A 25738-nucleotide genomic window follows, 5' to 3' on the forward strand; every position below is an offset into this window, starting at 1 on the left:
CAGCACACGTGCGCAGCTATAGACTAGAAAAACTCTTTTCGCATTTGCCATGTGTCAAACGCATTAAGCGGTAATATCGTTTGTCTGGTTGGCTGAGTACCATGATGGTCGTGTGGGATAGTAAGTTTAGCTAGGGATGACCCGAGATACAAGCGGGATCTATGCTCAATGTAGTACAAATGTGTGGGGTTGGATACTTGTTGGGCATAAAATGTTGAAAGAAGACCTATAGACCTTACTCCGGAAGCAGGCACGCATTATGACCCGCATCTTCAGGCCCTAACGGCAGTGTGCAGATCAAAGTCCTCTCTTTCGCCCGCAACTGCCCGTTCGGATGTTCGAAGTTTGATTGATGGCCGCTCTAGCCGCTCAGTCGCGTGTATCATGTCGATGGCTTGCCGGGCTGATGTCAGGCGTGGAGGTCATAGGCCATCGAGAGACGCCTTGCCACTCATACTTGTTACCGAGGAAGCCTTTCGTGGCTGAGCCGTCAATAGACTCGTTTGCCCCCCACCCACGTCTCTCTCACTGTCATCTTCCTCAAAGACTCCGGGTCCAAGGATTCCAACTGTTCGTCAAGCACTATCCAGTCCGCATACGCCCCTGCCTCGATGACACCAGCTTTGCCTTCTAGAAACGCACCGTGCGCAGCATTTACTGTGAATCCCTCTAGAGCTTGCTCGAAAGTGAGGCTTTCCTCAGGGTACCAGCCGGTCTTGCCACCATTTGGATCTAGGCCTGTATGTGGACTCCGCCGTGTGATCGCTGCATACATTCCTTCGAAGATACTCGCGGGCTCCACTGGAAAGTCACTTCCAAGTACTGGACGGACCGGTAACAATGACCGCATTCTGTAAGCCTCATCTTTTGTTCGTTGTTGACCAAGTCTACTCTCCGCATATCCCATATCAGAGGTCGCGTGCGTGGGTTGTATTGACGCAATAATACCGAGGTCTAAGATTCGACGCTGGTCATCTGGATGGATAATCTGGGCGTGTTCGATACGGAAACGATGTTTAGCTTGACAGTCGCGGGGGTCAGCGTGGGGGCACAAGCTTTTCAAGGCTGCCTCAAACGCGTCAATCGCAAGCCTATTAGCAAGATCCCCTATAGCATGGATATTTACTTGATATCCTGCGTTGACGGCCCAGTCATGCGTCACACGTGACAGTGTAGTTGCGTTGACAAGAAGCGAGCCGGAGGACTCCGGCAAGTCGCTATATGGCTCGATCATAGCTGAGCCCCAAGAACCCAAAGCTCCGTCTATGACACGTTAATCTATAGATGAGAGTGGATCATCGAAACATACCTCCGAAAAGTTTAACGCTCCTCACGTGGAATTTTCCATTTGACGTCGAAACCTTCTTCACAGCTTCAGGACAAAACGTGTTACGCACATCGCATTCGATCATGGCATTGACTCTGACAGTCCAGTCCGGATGGTCCGCCAGCTCTTCATAGAGCTCCAAGTCTCCCGGTACTACGCCAGCGTCATGCATTCCGACAATGCCATACTTGTTCAAATCAGACATCGCAGCTTTGATGAACTCGGTTTTGCGCGCCTTGTCAGGCTTCGGGTAATACTCCAGGACGATATCCATGGCATTGTCGCAAAAGACACCCTTGGCTGGAACATCGCCTCCGGGAGGTACATTGAATGAGGGGAGGAGATGGAGTACCTTCTCGGATACCCCTGCAATAAGCGTACTGAGTTAGCGCATCTCTCATACTCACCCGCTCATCGGGGTTTACTCACAAATGCAATGTACGTCAACCTACACTAAGTCAGCATATGTTGCGGGTGCAGTTCGTACTGGGAACTAACCCGATCCAGCATGATATAAAGATCTTTGAAGTCGTCATCTAGCTCTAGATCTGCCTACGCAGAAGTTTAGTAGGAGTATAGTTGCCATGAACAACTCGAACTGATCAGTAGTAACGTACTGCGGTAGGCCACTTTCCCTCGAAATGAGCTTGATCCCAACCAACACCTCTCAGCCATTGTTCACTAGATCCTTTTTCCGGACGGACTGCCCTGTACTCTACCAGTCTTTTCTGCACCTCGTCCATAGATTCGGCACCAAAGAGGCTCACGGAATCTAGAGACTCTCCAAACTGTATCAAGTGACCGTGTCCATCCCACAGACCAGGATATACGTAGCCAGTACGTGCTTCTTTGACTGTATTATCAGATGCATAATCTACAAAGACGCTCGAGAATTTGCCGTCATGGATGGTGAAGCATTCTGCCTGTGGAAGCTTCGACGATAGTGTCCTGACGTTCTTGTAGCAGTGTGTGGGTACGAACAAATTCGGAAATAGCGTGGATGGTACGTGCTCGCTGATGAAAGTTGGGAGGCCGATCTGATATATCAGAGCGGACAGAATCACAGGCAGCGATACCGAAAGAAGACTGAGAAGGGTAGGCATAATGCCCTTTCAATTGCTGTTGGCGGTGTTCGGCGTTCGTGTCACCCAGGTTTTGCCCACCAGAAAAGGAATTTGGCAAGCGATAAGCGAGGGCCAATGACGCGACCGAGGAGAAGATCAGCATCGCGACCAATCGCGCCCAGCCTCCCTTCTGCCTTGAGTTGGCCAAATAATTCCGTCGCATCTAATTAAAGGGCGTTGAAGCTCAGGAGCGTCATGCCGTGAGTGTACACTGCTCGACTATACACGTTTTCAAGTTGGAGTACCCACCCGATTCGGATGGCGCCGCTCGTGGGCCCGTTCCGCCCGCTCTACTGGCTCCTTGTCAACAAAGCAGTAGCTTTCGAACATATTCCGGTCTACAATATGCATGCGTCTCTTGTATGGCAGTTTCAGTGAGCTGCCTCGTGCTCGATTGCTAGATCTGAACGGGTTGCATCATGAAGATGGCATCCAATCGGAAAAGGGCGGTGAGCGAAGCTACCAGCGGGCTTCGTGCATTTCTTCTTCACAACTCGTTCATACCGCACACCGGTGTACACGCATTAGGTCAATGGCCCCTCTTCCCACCGCGCCTCTCGACTTAACTCCACTCTAGCTCCACCTTGGCGCAAATGGAGATTGGATGGGAATGTCGAATGCTGAATGGAAAGGCTGGGCGTGCAGCAACGCTAGTGTGGGGGCCGACTCTAAGATTCCTACACGACATAAGCCGAAAGCTTTGCGACGTTCAAATTTGAGTATAGCTCCTACATGTCGGATCACACGGCTTTGAGCACACCCGATGGCAACGACTGAGCTCGACGACCTTCGGAAGCAGTTAGAGTCGCTCCAGCGATCTCATGACACGCTACTGAAGAGCTTATCAGTAACCAACGACACTTTCAAACCATCGGAGGCTCAACACCTCCGTCGCACATCCACACGACATGGCGGCGATGCCATCTTTGCCGATACCTCGACACTATCTGATGACAGCAGCGACGATGAAGACGACTATTTTGTCCAAGACGAGCTACCTTCCCACTCGTTCGACCATGAACATCTACGCGAACACTTGAAGACTCACGACTGGACTGAACATGGCAGAGAGATTCTTTCTTCAATCATCTCCGATCCCGCGAAGCTTACCAAACAGCCTCATCTCTTCCATATGGGACCTGGGCCAGCGGATGACCGAAGCCACTATTCACATTTCCAGGTGTATAATGTCGGGCCTAACGGTTTGCCAGAACTGGTTGAAGTAGCCGGTCCCGATAACAACATGAGTCGAGCTACAGAGATTTGGCATGCACTACGGGATATTGGAAAACAACCGGATGAGAAGGTAGTCGGACGTATCACCATTGCGCGAGAACCTTCACCCATCCTGTTCGGTGCACTGCATCTGACAATGCATGATGCTTTCGACATGGACGAGCTATTTCAACACTTAGTCGAAACGGAAGCATCGTCTGCGCACATGTTCCGGGCCTTCAATCAGAGTCCTAAACATCAGCGAACATTCTTCTTCAACTTTGAGTATTATACCATTATTGGAGAGGATTGCGTGCCGATGCAATGGCAGCGTGCGGACAAGATCACAGGCCATTCTGATCATCACATACCACTTTCGCGATGCAGTGCTGTTGTTGCGCTAGTGCTATATGATGACAAACCACGCCGGATCCGCAACAGAGGAAGACGTGCGAAAACACAGTTTGGATGGGTGAACGACGTGTGGTCGCCATGGCAGGTCTTGCAACTTGAGAGTTTTCCAGACTGGAAGTCGACACCAGCGAGTGGAACCCCATACACTTTCGAGACAGGCCACAAGTTCTTGAACGGCGCGGAAGCGTTTCTCCATGCCTTGCTGACGGAATATCGGGATGCGAGGAAGAGATTTGACGAGATCTATAAACGCATCACCGACCTCGTCACACCACCTTTAGGCTTCTTGTTCAGTGAGGAGCTACGACAAGCGCGATTGTTCGAGGACAAGGACTTTACATGGATTCGCCGGTATTTCTACGCCCACCAAACGTTGGGTAACGTCAACAACAGCATCAAGTCCATGATCGACGCTTTCGAAGACACGTTCACGGATGACATCTGGGAAGGCCAGAACAAAACGCTATGGCCACTATTTGAGGAGTCGCCGCGCAATGATCATTGGAAGCGCCGCCTGCGGTCGCTTAGGCTCCAATTTGAACGAGAGATGAAGGAGCTCCGAACGATCATTGCGGAAAACAACGAACGACGTCATGAAATTGCGACGTTGCAGGAGCAGTTGTTCTCGGGTACAAGTATTCAGGAATCGCGTAAGTCTGTTGAGCTGGCCGACGTTACTGTACACCAGGGATACAACATTAAGGTTTTGACCATCGTCAACCTATTCTTCATGGTATGCTAGCAATGCCGAAAGACGACATAATTTTCACGTGCGACTAATTCGTCTATAGCCTCTTACATTTGTAACGTCCGTCTTTGGTATGACGAACATGCCAGAGAGTCCAGCACCGTTCTGGCCATTCGCAATCGTTCTGGTAGCAATTTGCATACCCTTCTTCAGCATCATCGGTTTCCTCTCAACCAAATACGGCTACGCTATCTGGGCACAGAAGACAAAAGAACTATGGCGATGGCTTCGACCGAACAGCAAGTCCAAAGTTCCAGATGACACGGATCTGGCACCGCCAACGCGCGTGAACAGGACCATGTCGACGGAAGCGGGCATGCGATTGCGACTGGGTGACAGAGACGGCATGAATATAGGGGCAGGCATGTCAAGAAGGCGATCAAGTGGGAGGCCTGCACCTAGTCATCCGCACATCCAACGCATGGTGGAGAGAATGGGCGAGGGGCGGGAAAGCGGGCTGGTGCGCATGGGTACTGTTGCGAGTGACGAAAAGTCAGAAACAGAAAAAGAGAAGATTATGAGCACAGGCAGAGACGCAGTCATTGATATTCGAGAGCCTTAGCACTACATATCAAAAGCACCTAATCCATCCATGTCCACCCCACCACTCCATTCTTTCGGCAAACTCCAGTCATTCTCATCACCCAACGGCATGAAATCCAGATTGACCCCTTCGATTCCCCCACCATTGACACCACCACCACCGCCACCACCACTTGTACCAAGATCGTCAAACGCGCTCAGCTCGGGGAAATGTGCATTGGCAAGTTGGTTTATCGGATCCTGCGGATCGTAATCCGCACCCATCCATGCGCCCGAATTGCGATTCGCGGCATGAGACGACGACAACGTGGTAGAAGGGGTAGATAGGTTGTGAGAAAGCTCAGGAGGCTCGGACAAGCTAGGCCAGCCCGTACTACCAAGTTCACTCCGCGGCGTCACCAAGATATACCCATCGTTGTTCTGGCCAGACGGGTCATCGAAGCGAGGTGGCGGGGGAGCTTTGATACTAAGTCCGCCGTGTCGACCGTGATCAGACGACGGCATACTCATGGTAGTGCTCATACTCATCGTCCTCGTCTTCCTGCTGTTTCCGCCGGTACCCGCTCGGGGTCTGCCGCGGCTGGTTTGTCGTTTCTTGGCCCATTGTTGGCTGCTGTCGGCATCCATGTCTATTGTGCTGCCTCTTCGCGCTGGGACCGTCGAGGATTCAGGCTTGTATAGATTAAAGTGTGTGGAGTTAGGGGGTTCTGGGCCACCGCGTAGTTCGACCATCACGGCACGGAGGACGGTTGACATGCGTTCTGCAGGCTGATAGGTGGATGCCATGTCTGATAGGGCGGCGGTGAGGCATTCAAGATATTGCATGTTGTTGGCGCGGGAGGTGGGGTCTTTGATAAATGCTAGGGCTGCTACGAGGGCTGTTGCTGCTGTGCCCTGGAGAAGATGCGGTTAGTAAGTAGGGAGGATTGAGGATAGTGGTGACACATACTGCGTGTTGCATACCCGTTACAAATATCTGCTTCGTGTCGAACCGTTGGCGATGTTGCCAGTATATTCTGGCTACGCGAATGGCATGTTTGGTGCATACTGTCCTGCTCAACGCTGAGAAGTGGTCGTCAGGTCCAGTCTCGTTGCCTGCTTGGTCTTCGTACAACGCGAACGGCCGGTGGAGGAGGATCAAGCTAGCATGGTACTGCTGGTGCAACAAGAAAAACGAGAAGGGAGCCGTCGCAATATTAGCTGGCGTCCAGCGCAACTGCTCCGGCAACCTAGCGTACCAACTGCTGAATTCGCGATCCAGCGCAGCCATGCGCATATATTGGTTTCGATCCACGGCGGTGTGCGAGTCAGAAGCAGTGTTCTGCGAGCGATGCGGATCCATGTTCTCAGTTATCTTGCCAGCAAGCTCCATGAGGTCGAGAAGTGCTTCGTATATCATAGTCTCCATGCTCTTCCCTAATCCGGCGGGACGGCATGTACCAAGCCGTTCAAACTGCTTGGTCAAGTGATATATCTCGAGATCAGAAGGTTTCATTGATGTCGGACGGCCCAGGAAAAGTGCCCAGTACTTGTCGTATATGACGCATGCCCAAAGCGTCATTTGGCGGATCTCAACTTCGCGCTCTGGCAGACCGGAAAGTCTTGTATCAAGATGAAGACTAGACAAAGGTCAATACATCACTTCATTTTCCTCTCAAGAAGACTTACCCAATGTCGAAAGCAAGTCGAACGGCCATCCCGCCGTACATCCACCCCAGATTATCTCTACCGACACCACACTCGAGGTCGCCCAACAACAACAAGGCAACGACGCTGGGTATTCCACCTGGTCGCTCTAGCTCATGATCAAGCATGTACTTTGCTTCGCGATGCAGTGTACTTTCCATACCTGGCAGACCAATTCTTCTTATGTCGAGCCTCTCTTTATTCGCAAAGCGGTAACCCATGGCCAAAACGCAAACATGCAGGAATCCAGAGTAGAATTGTGTTCGGCCATTCTCGCGATCTTCATTGAAGGCATCCTGGTGTAAGACATGGATAACAGGATTATAGCATTGCCAAAATAGATCCATGAGGTAATCATATGTTTCAAGTGGAAGGGACCGGATGATCTTGTCTGCGCGTCGAGCTTGCTCGTTCATCTCTTGGGTTGCGCCAAACGGGTTGATAGATTCGGAATGCACGTGGCAATTTGTTGTTGGGCCAAAGTACCGAAGGCGGCCATTGAGTTGATCGAAGCTGAGATGACCGCGCGTGGAGAGCAGACGGTTGACCATGCCATCCTTCTTCGGAGGTGGCAGCATGGACGGCGAGCCAGCGCTCTCTGCGTCGCCGTTTGAGAAACCGGGGCTATTCGTGTTCATCTCGTGCTGTTCGAATACAGGATAGTCGTCTTGAGGACTACATTGGCTACTTGGGCTGGAGTTGTTTTCGTCGTTGGCCACTTGGTTATCACCAGTTTTGCGGCTGGGAGATGCGCCGTCTTCGTCGGGTTGAGGATTATGGCGCGTCTTGGGTGGGTGATTCGCTGGTGGCAACTCCTCACCTCGTTCTTTCAGCATCGTCTCTAATAGTGCTACTCGATCAGTGAGAGAGCACATATACGCCCTCGAGATCGGTCTATCGATTTGTCAGCTCGATGCAAGCTCGCGGAATCACACTACAAACCGTCTCCGTTCGTCGTCATTCTTGATGATGCATTCCACACCTGATCTCTTACACTGTGTGCATTCCGTCTCGCCCGGAGGTACCACACACTGCGAAGTCGTCAGAACACATCTTGGAGATAGCTAGGGCAGACATACACGTATCCGGCGGTCGCGGCACGAGGCGCAAGCGACAGACGCCCTGTGTCGAGGTTTCGAAGACTTCCCTTTTGATGATCCTTTCTCCGACGTACCTTGCTCCTGCTTGCTGCCAGCTTTGGGAGCAGGTTCCTGTGGATCTGAATGCTGTTCGCTCATCTTATCTTCAGCTGTCATTCTACTCTCACTGGCCATCGGCTTTGTTGCTCAAACGATGGATGAAGGTTACTGTCTCACAGGCTGAGAATGGCTAGGAGAAGATACCGGTGTATCGCGCAGTGTTGTGAACGTTGCGTGAAGGAAAGTCGTAAATCCGCCAGAGAAGACGGCTCTCAAGCCTAAACTCCGACGTCCGCAAACATGAAGCGATCCAGGTCCAGCCTAGTGCTAAATGTCCACCGCCAGCTGTTGGAGAGAATCAGGCGTTCGACCCGTGGAGGTGGGGCCCCGCAGTTGCACTGTACTAGGCAGTTTTCATGCTATGCGCCCACGTTTGGCAGCTTGCAAATTTCTTCGCGAAAGCAGGCAACGAAAGGACATGTAGCTAGCAATGGCGCCGGCTCGACGTGCTCGAAACGACCTGAACCCTGATCCGGCGAGTCGTGGTCCACGAATAGCGAGAGCCTGCAGAATCGAGAACACCTGCCTGCTGGAGGGCAAATCTACTGCAGGGTTCTTTTTTGCCCTCCCTCCACATCTTCGTTAACCGGCATTGAGCCGATCTTTGCGGAGAAGCCTACAGCTGACGTAGGAGCGTATTGCGGGTCACTTGGTAGGGCACGACAAGTCGCTTCGTCGCCTCGAGCCCATTGTCACATGGACCAGTGGCGTCAGAAGTTCGCATCTGTGCTCAGTCTGGGGCTGCTCTGCATTCATCCAAGGCCCAATTGCAAGCCATGGCACACTGTAGCGTCGTACCTACATGGCGGTAGTCGGGAATTGCGATTCGTGTTGATGCGGAGCGAAGCAGAAATCTGGGGAAGCATGAGTCGAAACATGTCGCGATGAGCGGGGTTGAAGCTTGCGATTGGCGAGGCGGAGTCTCGGGGAGCTAGCAACCTAGTTATCATCGTGATGTTTGCCTCTTGGCGCTTTTGCTGGGACAAGGAAGCGAGCATCCGAAATATGCAATCCAGGGTTTTTGTTGGGCTAGCCATAGTGACTATAGCTTGTTATGCACATCGGGCTTCTTTGCGAACTTCGTCGGACGCCGTGCGGAACTGAGGGGTTCTTGATACCACTGGAGCCGCGACGTCACTGATGCTCGCTGATGCCTTGCAAGAAAATTGGCAGCCATAGTGATGCCCGGCAACAGATGTATGAGCAATGCAATAAGAGTTCAAGGGAAGTAGTTCGTCAAATAGCTAAGCTGTGAACGCTGATGGAAAACGCCCAGCACGCTCGGATGCCAATCGAAAAGAAACAGCCCGAAACCAGGGCCCAGAACTAGCTCCAATAACCGACGGGACGCCTGATCCATCGAGACGTGTCTTCTCAGCCCCAGCCACCAGCCCACCACAAAAGAACCAAAGAAACGTATTGCATGTCCCCTTCCCAGCGGCTCAGTCGACATCCCACTCATGGTCGTAGTTCCGAATATACGGACTCAAACCGTGCATATCCCTCATCTTCGTCGCCTTCACGTCGCCATTGCCCAGGAAAGCAAATCGGTTCTTGTACCGGTATACGTAGTCGTAGTCTTCCCAGCGTGGTGTCTTGATAGATTTGAGGAAATGTATAGTCTAAACCATTCTTGTCAGCCATGCGTCGCTCCAATGCGGGGTTGATAGGGGTTACGCGCAAAGACGGCGGGGATGCGCGGCGGAAAACTACTTACAGCGCCAGGCCACAGGTAAATCCTATTCTTAATCTGCCCATTCTTGAACCAACTCCTGCATTCTTCTTGCCACACAGTTGTCTTGTGGAATTCGTCGAAATGCGCATATATCTCATCTAGAGCGTCCTGCTTTACGCTCATAGCTTTAATCCCTTCAGTCTGCATCTTCTTCATGCACTTGATGCTATACTCGACCGTTGTCTCAATACTCGGTATAAGTGTGCCGTTACTCCAGGTCGCACCAGGGCCAACAATGGTATAGAAGTTTGGGAAGCGCGGCGCGGAGACACCCATGTAGAGGTTAGGGCCGTCGGTCCAGTCTTCCTTGATGGATAAATTGGAGCCGTTGCGGACAGTAAAGGCGGGTTGAAAGGCGACCTGGAAACCCGTCGCGCAGACGATAGCGTCAAGTTTGTGGATCTTTCCGTCGCGCGTTTTGATACCTTCGGGTACTACGCGTTCGATGCCGTCGAAGACTGGTGTCACGTTGTCTTGCACTAGAGCTTCGAGGAAACCGTCGCCGGGCGAGATGCGCCGGCAGCCAACAGACCATTTGGGAATGATGAATTCTTTGAGCTTCTCGTGGCCAGGGCCCATGCGACGATGCATCTCCTTGGTAATGACATCCTTGAACTGATTCTGAAGTTCAGAGTTCTGCTGGTACATTCCGAATAAGCTGTTGATCTCTGCTTCGATTTTCTTTCGGAATTCCAGGTGGTACTCGGGGTCTTCCTTGAACTTTTTGATATCCGCTTCGGTGAAGGTATACTGCCTTTGTCCTGGGTCGACGTCTTGTCCTTTTTGTAGATCATCGTTGAGTGCGCCAGCACCAAAAGGAGGCGATATCCACGTCGGACTCCGCATGTAGACTTCTAGCCCTTTTACAATCTTTTGGAGTGAAGGCACGATCTGCACGCTCGTCGAACCAACACCGATGACGGCCGCGGTTTTGTTTGTGAAGTCAACGCTGTGGTCCCAGCATGCAGAGTGTAGTACAGGACCCTTGAAGTCATGTAGGCCCTCGATATCCGGCCACTTCCAGTTGTTCAGGATACCTACCAACCATTAGCACTATGGAAAAGGTGAGATGTTGAAGGCTTACCTGAGCCGTTCACCAGGACGTGCGCCCAGTCCTTCCTCATCGAACCAGTCTTCGGATTTCTTATAGTAAGGCTGTAACAACCATCTTCGTCGTTCCAATTTGCTTGCTCAATGCGGCTATTCAACTGCATATACTTTTTGCTTCCATGTCTCTCCGCAAAGTCTTCAAAGTATCCCTGAATCTCCTTGCCCGATGCGAAGAAAGTGGACCAATCGGGCTTGGGGTCCCAAGTGAAGTTATAATCATGCGATGGGATATCGCACGCAACACCTGGATACGTATTCTCATACCAAGTTCCGCCAAATTGCGCATTCTTTTCGTACAGCGTCAGCTCCCAAGACCCAGGCTCGAGCATCTTCTCCATTTTGTAGGCTAGACAGAGCCCCGATGCACCCGCGCCGACACATGCTACCCGCAGCTTGGCCGGCTTGGAATGATATTGATCGAGGATCCTGTAGGGCCCGTCAATGTGCGATGGCGGGTAGTCGTAGTTGTGACCGTAGCCATTGGTGTTGAGACCGTTTGGCATCTCAGAACCCCCCATTGTCGCGATTGGTGAAACTGGCCGGCAAGCTTCTGGATCTATCGTAGGGGGTACCCGTGGTTGCATGGAGTGATTGAATTAGGGAAGAGAACAATGGCGCGAGTGGTGTACGGAGATGAAGCCTCAAATCCAGCAGATGAGGTTTAAAGACGCAGCACCATCAACATAAACAAAGAGGCTATGCAGTCGTACCACCATGTCGTGGCAATCCAACAATTCTGCAGTGTTTAGCCGCGCCTCGGGTGTCTTCATACACTGTACATCTCCTTGCACGCCGGTTGGTTGCTGTCATGCGGGATACAATAGGCCTGTTTGCAGGCGCCGCGACCAGTACGAGACAGCCCCTAAGTTCGCGCGCAATGTGGCTGCATCCCAGGGTTAGCCAGGCCGAGATTCATGACTACGGTGACAGTTCGATGCGCCATGGTGGGCATCGAGGGTGCGCATCTACTGAGGGGTTGCGGATGATGTTACGCGGGGCCATTCAGGCACGAACCACACCAAGGTGTAGTTGCCAAGACCTCACTTGTCTCTTTTTGGAACGGTGAAGACGGGGGTGTTCGGCAATAACATCGATGTCATGAAAGCAATCCGTAGTCGGCGGCTTGATTCATGCAACATTCCGTCCAAACCTGAGATCTCATGATGAAGTGTTGAAAAGTCTTTTGCATCACATCTTTGTGCTCCGGCCTGGTGGACCTTTCCACGATTACTTTGATTGTCTGCTTGATCAAGTCCACGTTGTATCTGGAAGTCGAACGAACTAACTTAGTACTGCCAATGGAAGCATGTACAGATGCAATTGATCTCTCAATTGAACATATGGGCGCTGTCTACAACCTAGCTTTACCCATCTTCTCAGCATCCCTTTTCGCCCACTCCTTAACAACCTTCCTCATAATCTTCCCACTCTGCAACTTGGGCACCTCATCCACAAACGTGATTCCACCAACAAGCTGTTTGTGTTTCGCAACCTTGATCTTCATATGCGCATGAATATCCTCCGCCTTAGTCTTGCCCTTGTACTCGTCCTTGAGTGCCACATAAGCCCTCGGCCATTCTTGACCATCAAGCGTGATACCAACGGCAGCTGCGTCGGCAACAGGGTCGAACTCGAGGAGCACGGCTTCAAGTTCTGCGGGTGCGACTTGGAGAGCGTTCACTTTGATGAGTTCCTGGGAAAGTGTCAGCAGGCTATGTGGTTGAGAGACGTAAGCAGGTGAGAGGCGTTCACCTTCTTCCGATCGACTATCCAAAACCATCCATTCTTTACCACGGCAACATCACCGGACTTGAGCCATCCATCTGGCGATATGGACTCTTTAGTTGCGGTTGGATTGCGCCAGTAGCCGAGACATATATTGGGACCGCGGACGTGAAGTTCGCCTGGTTGTCCTTCGGGGACTTCGTTGCCATCGTCGTCAAGAAGCATGCATTCGCAATTTGGGTCCAGCTGACCAACACTTCCAGAGCTTCCAGGGTATTAGCAGCGAACGAAAGGCAGCAGACAATCAGCGGAGATCAAACTTACTCGTCTACGGTACCTCCTGGCACATGTATGGCTCCACAGGTGACTTCCGTCATGCCCCAACCCTGCACGATCTCACACTGCAGCTTCTTGCTGATCTCGTTCTGGAGCTCTTTTGATAATGGTGCAGCACCGCACAAGATATCCGTCACACTACTCAGGTCATACTTGGACGTCTCCGGCCTCTTGCTGAGCATGACCATGATTGGCGGCGCGACTTGCAGGTGTGTGACTTTATGCATCTGAATCACCCGCAGGAACTCTTCATATTCAAACTTCTTCATGATGAAGCAGGGTATCTGGAGCTTCTGGGCCATGGCGATGGTGTAAAGCTGGCCATATGCGTGGTACAAAGGTAGAAAGCCAATCCATGTCTCCCGAGGCCGTGTATCTGCGTTCCATGGCTTGTTAAGATACCGCGTGAAGATGGTTTGTTCCAGGTTCGCGATGAGGTTGTAATGGCTTACTTCGACACCCTTGGGCAGCCCGGTAGTGCCGGAAGAGTAGTTGACTGTAGCTGTGGTTGTTGCTGCTTCATTCGCAGACAACGTCGGGAAGCGGTATCCTTTGCTTTCCGCCGGAGATGGCAACATGTCTCTCCAGTCTTTGCAGCCTTCGACCGGTGCGCAGGGCTCGTCTGAGAAGAGGTAGACACGTCCTTCTGGAAGGCCTGCGCCCTTGGCTGCTGCTACGGCTGCTTTGATCAATGTTGGATGCGCGAGGATAAACTTTGCTTCTGTATTTGCAACTTGATGTATCATCTCTGGATGTTGTTAGCACAGCGTCTGCTGCACTTGCAAGATCATCTTACCAGAGACCGTGTATGCTGGGTTTGCGCCGCTGAAGATTCGCTTGGACCCCACGATCCCAAGGTAGGCCACGGGAACGAAGATGTGATTTGGAGTGAAGATCATGACCACTTCGCCCGGCTTGCTCCCAATGCGATCCAAACCCAACGCCAGCCGTTTCGACCATTGTAGCAACGATCGTGGTGTGAGGTGCTGGTCTGTATCCTTGGAATCAATCCAAATTGGTGTGTCGGAAGGAACTGCTCCCTGAGGGAACAAATACTCTAGCAGATTACATTTGGGAATGTCAAGAGTAGGGAAGGGTGATGGGAAGGGCATTGCTGCGATGTGGTAGAGAGAATGCTGAGGCTCAGTCGGAGTACGGAAAAGACGCGAGACAACCGTGATAGCCTTGAAGCCAGACAGCGAAAGATGCCAGTGTCTTCATTGTGGAAGAGTAGCTTATAGTGAGGATCCGTCATGGAAGAGGCGTCGATGCTACAGCCGGGCAGACGAGGTATCCGCGGGGGTGCACTGACGCGACGCGCCGCTTCCGAGGATATCGAACTCCACACTCCGAGCTCCCCACGACACCCACTTACCCCAGATAATCCGTCAACATGGCGCATTGCGGAATTGCTTCTCGTTTGCCATTTCGACTTCTGCTCAGTCGAATCAGAGATTGACTATCATGTCGGAACTAAAAGACTTCAACCGCATGTTCAGCCTCGACGGCAAGGTCGCGCTGGTCACTGGAGGTAAGCAATGCCACGGAAACAAGACCAGCGCGTTCTAACCCTCGTCACTAGGCTCGAGGGGTCTCGGCCTCCATACTGCGACGGCATTCCTGCTCGCTGGCGCAAAGAGAGTCTTCATCTCTGCGCGCAAGAATGAAGGAGAGCAGGGCATTGACCAGGCCGTCGAGAAACTCAATAAGCTGCCCGTATCCGGCACAGCAGTCGGCATCGCTGCCAACGTCGCCGACACCGAGGACATTGAGAGACTGGTGAAGAAGGTGCAGGAGACGGACAACAAGCTAGACATTCTGGTGTGCAACGCTGGAGCGACGTGGGGAGGCCCTTTCGACCCGACACCAGACTGGTCGAGCAAGAAGGTGCTGGACCTCAACGTCCGCGGCGTCTTCAATCTGGCGCGACTGTAAGCATCCCCATTGAGACGACTACACAGCTGGTTTCTGACACCAACAGCTTCGCGCCCCTTCTCCAACGCGCCGGCACCCGTCAATCGCCCTCTCGCATAATCATCGTCTCCTCCACGGCAGGCACAACCGTGCCCCACGTCGGCGAGCACGGCACAATCATGTATAGCATCTCCAAAGCAGCAGCCCACCACCTCTCCCGCCAACTCGCCGTCGAGCTCGGGCCCAGGAACATCACGACTAATACCGTGGCCCCTGGCTTCTTCCCGTCCAAATTGGCAAACGGCTTGATTGAGATGCTGGGCGGGCAGGAAGAGTTGGAGGAGAATAACCCGCGGAAGCGACTGGGCGAGCCTGAAGATATTGCTGGCGTCATGGTGTTTCTGTCCAGTCCGGCTGGAGCTTACATCAATGGCGAGGATATAGCTGTGGATGGGGGTATGAGGCTCGCATCAGGACGCCATTCCAAGCTATAAGACTACCTGAATCTCGTTCGACGCGTAATCCAAACCTACATACAACTCAAGCGCCGTCCGTCCCATTCTGCTTGCCTCCTTCAATTCTAGCCAACTGCTTCGCCATGCTAGTATTCTTCATCATCTCCTTCATATTCTCATCGCAAAACTCCGGTCCGTTGCTGAGATACAAGTTGTTGCCGTTTACCTCCACCGTCAACCCCCAGTTCTCCTCCTTGCTCTTCTTCACACCCTTTGCATCTACCATCTCGCCTCCATCCACCAGTCTCACTACACCATCAACCAAAGTCTCCATAGGCGTAAAGTACTCCACCGGGAAACTCTTCCACTCCTCCTGGCTCAACAATCCCGTGTTGATCGTCCCGGGACACGTAGCAAACGTCCGCACCCCTTCGTGGTGATATGCAACGGTGATGGCGCGGTTGAATTGAACGACGCCGGCTTTACTCGCACTGTACATTGGGCAGAACTCCGAGGGGTACAGACCGCCGCACGATGCTGTCATTACCAGCACGGGATCTACATTCTGCCTTCCGTGCTTTGCTATCGTCTTGCGGAAGTAGTGGAGAGCGAGGTACGAAGTGTTTATCACGGCTTTCAAATTGATATCTACACTTAGTTGGTTTGGCGGAGGTGGTGGTGGACCGTCTAGATTGTGTTGCTGGTAGAAGTTGTCGCGTTCGACGATGCCGGCGTTTGCGTAGACAAAGTCTAGACGCTGGGATGTGTTGTAGGTTGCTTCGAAGGCGGAGACGAGGGACGTGTAGTCTGTGACGTTTGTTTGGTGGAAGTGTGTGTTTTTTAGCGTCGTGGTTGCGGTTTTGCCGGCTGCAGCATTGAGGTCAATGAGATGGATGGACCAGTCTTCGTGAGTGCGCTTTGAGAGGGCAGTTGCGACAGCCAGTCCCATGCCTGATGCTCCCCCGGTGATTAGGGCGACTTTTGTGGGCATGTTGAAGAGGTGTTTACTTGTTGAACAAAGGCTTGGACGTGGAGAAGGGAAGTTAGGTTGTCAGATGCTTTAGAAGACTGAGGGTTTGTAAAGCACAAGTATAGTTTTCGGATCTTGAAGAATCAATTTCATTCTCATCATCGTGAATACTGCCAGGAGAAAGCTTCTATCTAGGTAAGTAGCACGATGACGGCTCGCATCAGGAAAGCGCGAATACATCCCGTGTGCTCTTTCTCCGCATGATCAGAAGGAAAGCATCTTCCGAGCTGGCTATACCCAGTGACTGGATGATTGTATGCTGTTTAAAGCGTTTCGAGACATATATCGCTTTCTGATGCTAAAGGAACAGTACGTACCTGAATCTACTTTACTCTTGTTCCATAAACAACCGTGATATGACCCACCCTCGTATTTGTTGTTATGCAATCCCAGGTCCCCTACTTCTTACATGACTCTCGTCGAACACATACCTGTCGCTGGCATGATTCAGTATAATGGCGGTCATCTTCGCCAGGGTAGAATTGAAGCATGACGCGGGTTGCTGCGGGGAAGGTGGGGAAAATGAATCGACACGCATGAGCGCCAGCGACGCGGAAAACAAACCGCGAGCGCTAGTTACCGGACCTCATCACTCGACACCACACATTGCCGCCAAGCTGACTTCTCCTCATGCAACGTTACACATGCGATTGTTCTTCCGAGCTCTGCCGCCACCGGCCTGCGTACCACTGGGGTTGGCTCTTGCCATTATAGTTAAGATGACTGCTTTAGTGAAGAGGTGAGATTACTTAGCCAACGCTGCATATGCCAGCACCATCCTCGATACAAATCCAATATACCCCTCCCGTTCCTTATTGTTTCTTGTTCGCAATTCTGTTTGCTTCTCCCGCCGACCACCCTCTCTCTTACCTCGCCCATCATGACTTTGCAATACTCAGCGAAGAGCCTGCCTAAGCAGATATTCATCAACAATGAGTATGTCGACTCAAAGTCACCTAAGAAGCTCACACTGCACAACCCTAAGAACGGGGAGCTGCTCGCAGACGACTGCCCTCTGGCAGGTGAACAGGATGTGGATGCCGCAGTTGATGCTGCGGAAAAGGCGTTCCCAGCATGGAAGAAGATGAGCGCGAACCAGCGCCGGGGCATTCTGAACAAGTTTGCAGATCTCATTGAGAAGAATGCAGATGGTATTGCACAATTATCACGAATCTCACTGGGTGCTCCGGCGGCATTTGGTGCTTTTGAGATTGGACTTTGCGCTGAAGTATGTATGACCCTTGCCAGGCTTCTGGTTCAACTTCAGACTCTGAAAGTGGTCACTAACCGACCTCAGGTCTTCAGATACAATGCTGGATTCATCGACAAGTTTGGCGGTGAGTCATGGCCACAGGAAGATGGTTTCCTCAAGATCGTTCGCAACGAGCCCCTCGGTGTCACAGCCGGCATCGTCCCCTGGAATGGACCCATCGGCACCATCGGTCTTAAAGCCGCACCAGCTCTTGCAACAGGAAACTGCTTCATTCTGAAGCCCTCGGAAAAGACACCCTTCTCATCTCTAGCCCTCGGCACACTCATCAAGGAAGCCGGTTTCCCACCTGGTGTCTTCCAAATCCTCACTGGCGATGGAAGTACCGGCGCCCTAATCGCAAGCCACATGCGCATCCGCAAAGTAAGCTTCACCGGCTCCATTGCGACCGGAAAAAAGATCCAAGAAATGGCTGCAAAGTCCAACCTCAAGCGCGTTACTCTCGAGCTAGGAGGCAAGTCCCCCGCTGTCGTCTTCGATGATTGCAACCTCGATAACGCAGTGACATGGACTGCCAATGCCATCACCGCAAACACAGGCCAAGTCTGCTTCGCAGCCAGCCGTGTCTACGTCCAAGAAGGCATCTACGACGCCTTTATCGAAAAGTACAAACAAGCCATGAAGGACAAGACAAAGGAGATTGGCGACCCGGATGAGACATCTACGAATATCGGGCCTTTGGTTGATAAAGCGCAGTTTGAGCGCGTACAGGGTTTCATCGAGCGCGGTCAGAACGGTCAAGGTACGCTTGCTGTAGGCGGCAAACGCATCGGTACATCTGGGTACTACCTCGAGCCCACCGTCTTCACCGATGTGGATCCCACATCGGAGATTCACTGCGAAGAGATTTTCGGTCCTGTTTCTGTCGTCAAGTCTTTCAAGACTGAAGAGGAGATTATGGCGCTAGCTAACAACACAAACTTTGGGCTAATGGCTGGTGTGTTTACGCAGGATATTAATAAGGCGCTGAGGGTGGCGAGTGACTTTGATAGCGGTATGGTCGGTGTCAATTGCGTGAGTTTGATGTTCACTATGACGCCGTTTGGAGGTAGCAAGGAGAGTGGGCTGGGGAGGGAGTGTGGAGTTCATGCGCTGAGGGCGTTCACGGAGCCGAAGACTATTATGATTAATATGAATTACTGAGTGGGGAAATCTGGGGACTCGGGTGTAAGGTACAACTTAGAAGGTATCTACAATACGTCATTTTTGTTCAGCCGCACTTGGAAGGCTGACTGCGCGTCGGCTCTATCGTTTCCTTCCACTATAGTGGCGCAAAGCAAAGCCAAGAAGTAATCGAATTTCGTGGCCTGCAACTAATGAGTGATAGTGCGCAAACACAACAAGAACGCAGCGATTCATCATCGTTGATAACTCGCACCTTAGGGCTGACTACCTAGATAATCTCGTGTTCATGCAGGGGGTCGCTGTCCGAAACAAAAAAGCAAGATATGAGCCGCTGTACCGTGCCCGTGCGCTCGATGCACGATTGTGGCACAGTCACGGAGCTGTCAGCCTCGCGCATCGCCTCCAGGCCTCCTTTCATTTCATATAACATCAAAGTATGAGGGCAATTATTGGTTCCAGGTGTATGCTAACTTCTAAGACTAGTCACCTACAATTCATATCGCTTCTACATTCTTATCGTCATTCCGTCGTCATCACACCAATATACTCATCTCTATCTGGATCATGGCCGTTCCGTTCGGATTCTCTGCGGGTGATTTTATGGCGGCAATCCACCTGGTTCATGAGATCAGCACAGCTTTACGCGAAACGGATGGTGCGAGCTCGCAGTACAATCAGACTATTGGTCAGCTACAAGGCCTCGAGAGATTACTGCGAAGTGTGCAAAGTGCCTACTCTGCAGACGTTGATCCTCAACAGCTCGAAATGTTACAATTACTTGGACATCAATGTCACATCCCGCTCAACAAGTTTTTCTCAAAGATCAAGACTTTGGAGCCCAGCCTTGGGAGTCTCGGTATGAAAAATGATCGTATCTTCGACCGGGCTAAAAGAGCTACACGCAAGGTAAAATGGGGTGTTCAAATAAGGAAAGAGGTATCAGAGCTTAATGCTGCCATGGGGGGTTGGATTAACGCGATCAACATGCAATTGCTTCTAATCAACTTGTATGTACCACAAGTTCCGTGAAGACTGAAGCAGGCTAAAAGTGACTGCCTTTAGCGAACGGCAAGAGAAAGCTGGATCTCCACTTGAGACCTCTCTGCAGCCCTTGGACGTGCTCAACTCCGAGATGAACAGTTTTCAAAACCACCTCGATGCACGATTCGGCTCTCTTGCTACAACGACAACTGTGGACAACATCGCGCAAACCCTCCAAGACATGCGCCTAGAAGCTGTAAACGATCGCAATACACAAATGGACACTATCCGCAAACACATCGAGAATCATATGGGTCGTTTCGACACGGGTCTCTCGCAGCAAGTATTAGAATCGATCAAACTACTCGATTCTAAGGTCGAAGAACATCTAGCTCGATCAATAATAAGCACGACCCCGAACACGGCAATGCCGAGCCCAGTGTTCCGACCGTTCATACCTGCCGATCCTAGGTTATCGTTCCAGGATAATACCGCGATGCAGAGAGTCGAAGATCAACTCGCCGCACAAACCCGCCTACTGCAGCGACTCGAAAAGAGAGATATGAATCCTCAGTCTGCAAACCCACTATTTGGAATAAAGAGCAACGGTATGATACAGAGTGCCCAACGTACCATCCGGCAATCTATCCAGACCATGCTGAGCTTCTTCGGAGCTGGAGTAAATGCTCTGTTAATGAAGCTGTGCATCGCTCTGCCAGTTATCCAGCACATCCTCAGAACTCTGCGAGTACTTCCTCTTCTCATCTCTATCCCCATCTCAGACAGCATACTGTTTGAAGATGCTTTGGGTCGCATAGTACATCTTCCATACGTACATTTTCGACACTATGCGGTATTCATGGCACGCTTGCGATGCGAATTTGAGAACGCTCCAGGCGAGCAAAAGGTGCTTCTAGAACAATTCCGCATATTTCGGCGGAAACATTTCGACGAGTTTCTCACCAAAGATAACTGGGATAGTGCTGTCCGTCCAGGCTCCAAGATAGCCATGTCGATTCAGCTGGACAGTTACGATGATGAAGGCGTCGCATGTCCTCGATGCGAAAACATTAGGACTGACATGAACACGAAAGATCTTTCGCAATGGTATGTTTCAAGTCTTTTGAGTAAGCTCATACTGACCACTAGAAGCACCGTCTGCGGTTTGAGCTGGACTTTGCAAAAGTTTAACCTTCTGGACATGCTATCAAACGCAAACCGCGTCCACGAAGCCACATCAAGTACATCATTGCAACGAGATACGTTTGAGGTGGCGGAAAATGTGTCTTCTAGCTCATCTACATCATCGCCAAATCATCTCGAAGCTGCACTACCTTCACGTGTCAATGAAGGTATCGAAAGCTTCAAGATGGTCCATATCCAGTCACAAAATGCCAGCGCCCAACCGTATCAACCTCGCGGCTTCAGAGATTTCACAGTTGATTTTGCTCTTTGTGCAATGATACAACAAAGTATTCCCCCCCGGCAAGGGTCAATATATATGTTCTGGCGCGAAGACTCTCCCCAAATCGTAAAGATTGGTGCTAGTCGGCGTGCCGTCGAGGAACTCTTACGAGGCTTGAACCGTTCGTGTGGGAAGGAGTATGTGTATGACGAGGAGCTATATAAAGGGACAAAAATGGTAGTGCCGTTCGCGCCTCAAGTGGAACGACTCATATTCACGGAGCTCAAGAACTACAGGATACGTATAGAATGTTCCGGCTGTAGTAAATCACGCCAAGAAGCAGCTGCGAAACTTCCAGGAAAGTACTCACGAATGAGGAACACCGCGACTACAGGGAAAGTATACCATAGACAGTGGTTTTGTGTCTCTAAGGGACATGCCCTCAAGGTTTTCCAGAAATGGAAAGCCTGGATAATGCTTGACCCGTATATGGAGAATGTTTATGGAGAGTGGGTGCTCAAACCGTCCTTTCTTGCCAATACAAGCGGGATATGTCGACCTTTGACAATCGAAGACTGACGACTCATCCCGCTGCAGACAACACTGTCAATAAAAAAGCCATGTAGATATTCAAAATACACTTGCTAGTTGCAGTTATTTGTGAGCCGAACTTATCTGTATCTTGATCACTAGTGATTTCGCGCGCGATGCAGGAGACGAAGATCAAGTTCCATATTAGGTCGACCTGGACGGAGCAGGACAGTTTAAAAAGTTGTGCATCCACAAGATCAATGTCTCGTCGGCTGCATGGCAACTTCGCGAGAATTTATCAGGACAGTCACCAGATTTCGGCATTGGGTTCGCGCCTCTACAAAAGCTGATAGAGGAGGACTCCCAGTCGTATCTAGAGGATGACAATTATACTTCTGCTTGGAAGTCTCTGATCTCACTGCTCGATAAACCTTACTGGACGAGAGTCTGGATCCTGCAGGAGACGGCTATTAACCCGAATGTGCTGTTGAAGTTTGGTGATAGCTCTAGTAAGCAGCAGATTGCTGTGAGCTTTCTCTCAGAATGGGACAACATACGTTTTGAGGTCGTCTGAAAGTGGCGTGAGCTACATCCCGACGCCGAATGGGAAGGGTCAATGATGCAGAAATTCGACGCCATTCCGAACAACGTCTATAATATGGGTCACCTACCGCCTCTAGTTCCTTTGACTGCGGAAGAATTCCAGCCGTTACTGCAATCTCAGATCTGCAATGGGCCTCTCGTGTCCAATTCCCTCGACTACGTTTACGGTATCATTGGTCTCTTCGATATCCCAATCTTGCCCGTCGACTACAGTCTCTCACCACGGGACCTGTTCCTCAAAATCGTCGAGATCGTCCAACACCGGAGCGGCAAATTGATTTCTTATCCTGGGTATGGGGGAACTATGCGCAAAATAGTTCAATCTTCCCCAACCAGCACAGCATACCCCGTTGGTGTATTGACTTTTCTTATCGAATGAGATTTGTCCGGCCAATCCCTCTCGCAAACCCATCTCAGCCACAACGCCTCATTTGGGATACATTTTACCAAGCAGCCGGCGAGACGAAGCAGAAGATAGAGTTCTGCCTGGAGAAGGAAAACGTCACTCTTCGCGCACGAGGGCTATACGTCACTGAAATCGGCACAATCGGCAGCTTGGCCAATTTTGACCATGGCGACACCATTTGGCCGGAAGACTGAGTCGCCATCGGAGGATTCAGAGATATGAAAGCGCCGCTCAAGCAGCGAACTGCGAGATCCGAGCAACACCGACTTGAGCGCTGGGCAACCGCATCCAATGCTGCCAATTTCGCCGCTTTGAATATTTGGTGGCGTACTGTTTTCGGCGACACACTTTCACGAGAAGCTCGTATCGACTCGTCGGATGAAGACCGTTCGAGGGTTCCGCCCAAAGATCGAACAGGCGCGGAAAACCTATGCAGGTATATGACGGAGTATCTGCAGATACAAGTGCATAATGGTAGGCGCATGTGCAGAACAACGAGTAGGCAACTAGGTCTTGCGCCTCCAGGTGCTAGACCAGGAGACGCGGTTTTCGTTTTGTTTGGTGGTGATACGCTATATGTACTGCGACAACAAAAGCCAGGAATGTGGCACTTTGTCGGCGAGTGCTACATAGATGATATGATGAATGGACAAGCCATACAGGAGGATAAGGAGGAAATGGGAGTGTTAGTTTGTGCAGATTAGAGCGCCAGGTCGGTTTGGAGCTACTAGAAAATGAACTCAACGTCATAAATGCCTACAGACTGCTAAGGTACTAAAGGTAAATTAGTGAAAGCGTAGGTTAACTCTTGGCCAGGGTCGTTTAGACGCTTACTGTCGTGCATTGTGCGCTCGCGCACGTTAATAAAATATCATCGAGGGTTCACCAACTGGGCTCCAGCCCTATTGAGCGGTGTTTACCTGGGGTGGTAGAGGTACTAGAGCTTCTCAAGAGATTGGAATATTTGCACTGTTTTGTCTTCACAAGATCCACTACGCTGCATACGTATATGAATACCTGTTCCACGCAGTCGGTGACTGAACTTAACAGCTTGTAACACTAAGCCGTGAGACTCACGATAGTTTGGCCAGGAAAGAACGAGTTGTACCTGACCCAAATGGGCGATTTGCTGATGTGGAGGACATCAAACGTGCGATAGGCGCCGCGAGATCTGGAACTGTTTCACACCTACCCAAAACGCATGTTGGGGTTGCCAAAAAAGCAGCAGGACTAATCGCTAATTGTACTTATAACTTCGTGTACATAGAATGACAGATATAATCGTGTTTCTATTGCATTGCGACTCCAAGTCAAATTCCACGAGCGCTAGTGAGGCAGGCCACCTTTGGCTGGGCCAGATTCTCCATTATTTCGGAAACTCTGGAATCGGCACTGGCCCTACAGGTGGCTTTTTTGTAGGCATGAAGGCCTGGTGTATCGTTCTAACACCCCAACTAGCAGGATAGTCGATGTTCGAATGAAGCAGACCTTGACTCCCAAAGATAACCAAGTCCTGCTCGTCCTCTGGGCCTACCCAGATATGCTCAGGCCGGATAATTCTGGTGTAAATGTTATCCAAAAACTTCCTTACTTCGCCCAGATCATCGATGACCTTCGCAGTCTCATCTGGACCATTGCGGATAAATAATCGACGAATCAAGTGCTGTATACACATGAATGACTTCTTGCCGGTAACGGGGTTAACCCAGACCATCGGGTACTACACGTCATTAGTGTTTGATAGAAGCAGCTTCAAGTATCAACATACCTTCTTTTGCCATTCCTTTCTTGCCCCTCCCAACTTTAGCAGCTCTTCTTCTGGCTGCTCCCTACCCTCAGATACCACGCCTAGGCCGTTCGGAGCATAATGGCAGTCCTTGAGATTCTCAAATGGCAAGATGCTGTACTCAGCCCAACTGTGGTCGGCCATTCTCTTTTCCTCGTCACTTAGCATGTCGTACAGTTGTTCAACGTCCAAAAACGCCTGACGTCCCGGCTTCACTTCCATAGTCATACCTGAGCCATCTGCCCATTCTACAGTCTGCTTGTCCAGGCCTTCTGTAGGGAACTTGATCGGTCGGAGGATGGTAAACTTCGTAAGGTCGTGTCGCCAATACATTCCGTTCATGTACCACACGTGGAAACGGGTACGTCCAGCTTCAAAGTCCTCGTCCGAGAGCGGTACGCTGTAGTAATGGCTTACACTAGCGTCACCCATGTCTAGGCCTGGTTTGCCGTAGCGTGGGTCGTTTTGGGGGCCTTTTCCGATAAAGTAAAACAAACCCGCATCAGGAACCTTGATAGCCTGGAAGGAGTCCTTGATAGATGTTAGCGCTTTGCTACAACCTGCTGTGAAGTTCATGTTTCATTCTGCTGTTGACTTACCCTGAACCACTGGTGAGGGTGGAACAAATCCATCAATCTGTCGTCATCCTCAATTATCATTTCTGGATCGAGCGCTTGGAGCAGTTCCCAGGCACGCTTCGGTTTGAGATCATGTTGACGTTTGATTATTACGAGTTTATGCTCCCAGATCGCTTTCTCCAACTCGGCCACTATCTCTCCAGTAAAGTTGTTCAGATCAAGACCTGTAATGACAGCTCCAAACTAAGCAAAGTATCGTAAGCATGGATTATACATATTAGTTGTGTTGTACAGGGCTCACGAATCGTACTTTGCATGTCTTCCCTTCAGGATGGGCCAGAGGCTCGATGTTGAAGCTGCTCGCCATAGTGTCCAGAATAAGGGACAGTTGTATAAGTCAAGTCTTGCGCGTACGGAAAGTGGCTCGTAACTCTGGGATTGACAGATAATAAGATAGTTATCGACTTATGTGGAACCTTGGCTTCGCGTTGT

At 51.0% G+C, this 25738-nt stretch overlaps 10 protein-coding genes across 10 annotated transcripts; 4 read left to right on the forward strand and 6 right to left on the reverse strand.

The window, feature by feature from the left end:
- Positions 1–490: 490 nt before the first annotated feature.
- GT037_007252 (amidohydrolase 3) lies at positions 491–2430 on the reverse strand (the record flags this gene model as incomplete). The annotated part of the gene is made up of 5 exons (XM_038932299.1): positions 491–1263; positions 1310–1693; positions 1757–1775; positions 1826–1879; positions 1945–2430. 5 exons carry the CDS (start codon positions 2428–2430, stop codon positions 491–493), a joined length of 1716 nt encoding a protein of 571 aa, XP_038784787.1.
- Positions 2431–3214: 784 nt separating this feature from the next.
- On the forward strand, positions 3215–5390 carry GT037_007253 (mg2+ transporter zinc transport protein; the record flags this gene model as incomplete). The annotated part of the gene is made up of 2 exons (XM_038932300.1): positions 3215–4813; positions 4872–5390. The coding sequence occupies 2 exons, from the start codon at positions 3215–3217 to the stop codon at positions 5388–5390; spliced, it is 2118 nt and encodes a 705-aa protein (XP_038784788.1).
- A 2-nt stretch (positions 5391–5392) lies between these two features.
- Positions 5393–8313, reverse strand: GT037_007254 (uncharacterized protein; the record flags this gene model as incomplete). The annotated part of the gene is made up of 5 exons (XM_038932301.1): positions 5393–6265; positions 6321–6990; positions 7040–7951; positions 8000–8088; positions 8137–8313. The coding sequence occupies 5 exons, from the start codon at positions 8311–8313 to the stop codon at positions 5393–5395; spliced, it is 2721 nt and encodes a 906-aa protein (XP_038784789.1).
- A 1385-nt stretch (positions 8314–9698) lies between these two features.
- Positions 9699–11619, reverse strand: GT037_007255 (fad nad-binding domain-containing protein; the record flags this gene model as incomplete). Its single annotated transcript, XM_038932302.1, has 3 exons — positions 9699–9878; positions 9974–11028; positions 11076–11619. 3 exons carry the CDS (start codon positions 11617–11619, stop codon positions 9699–9701), a joined length of 1779 nt encoding a protein of 592 aa, XP_038784790.1.
- An 833-nt stretch (positions 11620–12452) lies between these two features.
- Positions 12453–14274, reverse strand: GT037_007256 (acetyl-synthetase-like protein; the record flags this gene model as incomplete). Its single annotated transcript, XM_038932303.1, has 4 exons — positions 12453–12794; positions 12854–13091; positions 13151–13910; positions 13959–14274. 4 exons carry the CDS (start codon positions 14272–14274, stop codon positions 12453–12455), a joined length of 1656 nt encoding a protein of 551 aa, XP_038784791.1.
- A 352-nt stretch (positions 14275–14626) lies between these two features.
- On the forward strand, positions 14627–15570 carry GT037_007257 (uncharacterized protein; the record flags this gene model as incomplete). Its single annotated transcript, XM_038932304.1, has 3 exons — positions 14627–14693; positions 14745–15093; positions 15144–15570. 3 exons carry the CDS (start codon positions 14627–14629, stop codon positions 15568–15570), a joined length of 843 nt encoding a protein of 280 aa, XP_038784792.1.
- Positions 15571–15616: 46 nt separating this feature from the next.
- On the reverse strand, positions 15617–16522 carry GT037_007258 (uncharacterized protein; the record flags this gene model as incomplete). The annotated part of the gene is made up of 1 exon (XM_038932305.1): positions 15617–16522. One exon carries the CDS (start codon positions 16520–16522, stop codon positions 15617–15619), a length of 906 nt encoding a protein of 301 aa, XP_038784793.1.
- A 919-nt stretch (positions 16523–17441) lies between these two features.
- GT037_007259 (aldehyde dehydrogenase x mitochondrial precursor) lies at positions 17442–18974 on the forward strand (the record flags this gene model as incomplete). The annotated part of the gene is made up of 2 exons (XM_038932306.1): positions 17442–17789; positions 17859–18974. The coding sequence occupies 2 exons, from the start codon at positions 17442–17444 to the stop codon at positions 18972–18974; spliced, it is 1464 nt and encodes a 487-aa protein (XP_038784794.1).
- A 546-nt stretch (positions 18975–19520) lies between these two features.
- GT037_007260 (uncharacterized protein) lies at positions 19521–22855 on the forward strand (the record flags this gene model as incomplete). Its single annotated transcript, XM_038932307.1, has 5 exons — positions 19521–19963; positions 20019–21044; positions 21090–21523; positions 22188–22399; positions 22451–22855. The coding sequence occupies 5 exons, from the start codon at positions 19521–19523 to the stop codon at positions 22853–22855; spliced, it is 2520 nt and encodes an 839-aa protein (XP_038784795.1).
- A 1393-nt stretch (positions 22856–24248) lies between these two features.
- On the reverse strand, positions 24249–25613 carry GT037_007261 (alpha-ketoglutarate dependent xanthine dioxygenase; the record flags this gene model as incomplete). The annotated part of the gene is made up of 4 exons (XM_038932308.1): positions 24249–24602; positions 24651–25199; positions 25268–25489; positions 25548–25613. The coding sequence occupies 4 exons, from the start codon at positions 25611–25613 to the stop codon at positions 24249–24251; spliced, it is 1191 nt and encodes a 396-aa protein (XP_038784796.1).
- Between the last annotated feature and the right edge of the window lie 125 nt (positions 25614–25738).

Source organism: Alternaria burnsii (assembly GCF_013036055.1).
Source record: "Alternaria burnsii strain CBS107.38 chromosome Unknown 715, whole genome shotgun sequence".
Lineage (NCBI taxonomy): Eukaryota > Fungi > Ascomycota > Dothideomycetes > Pleosporales > Pleosporaceae > Alternaria > Alternaria burnsii.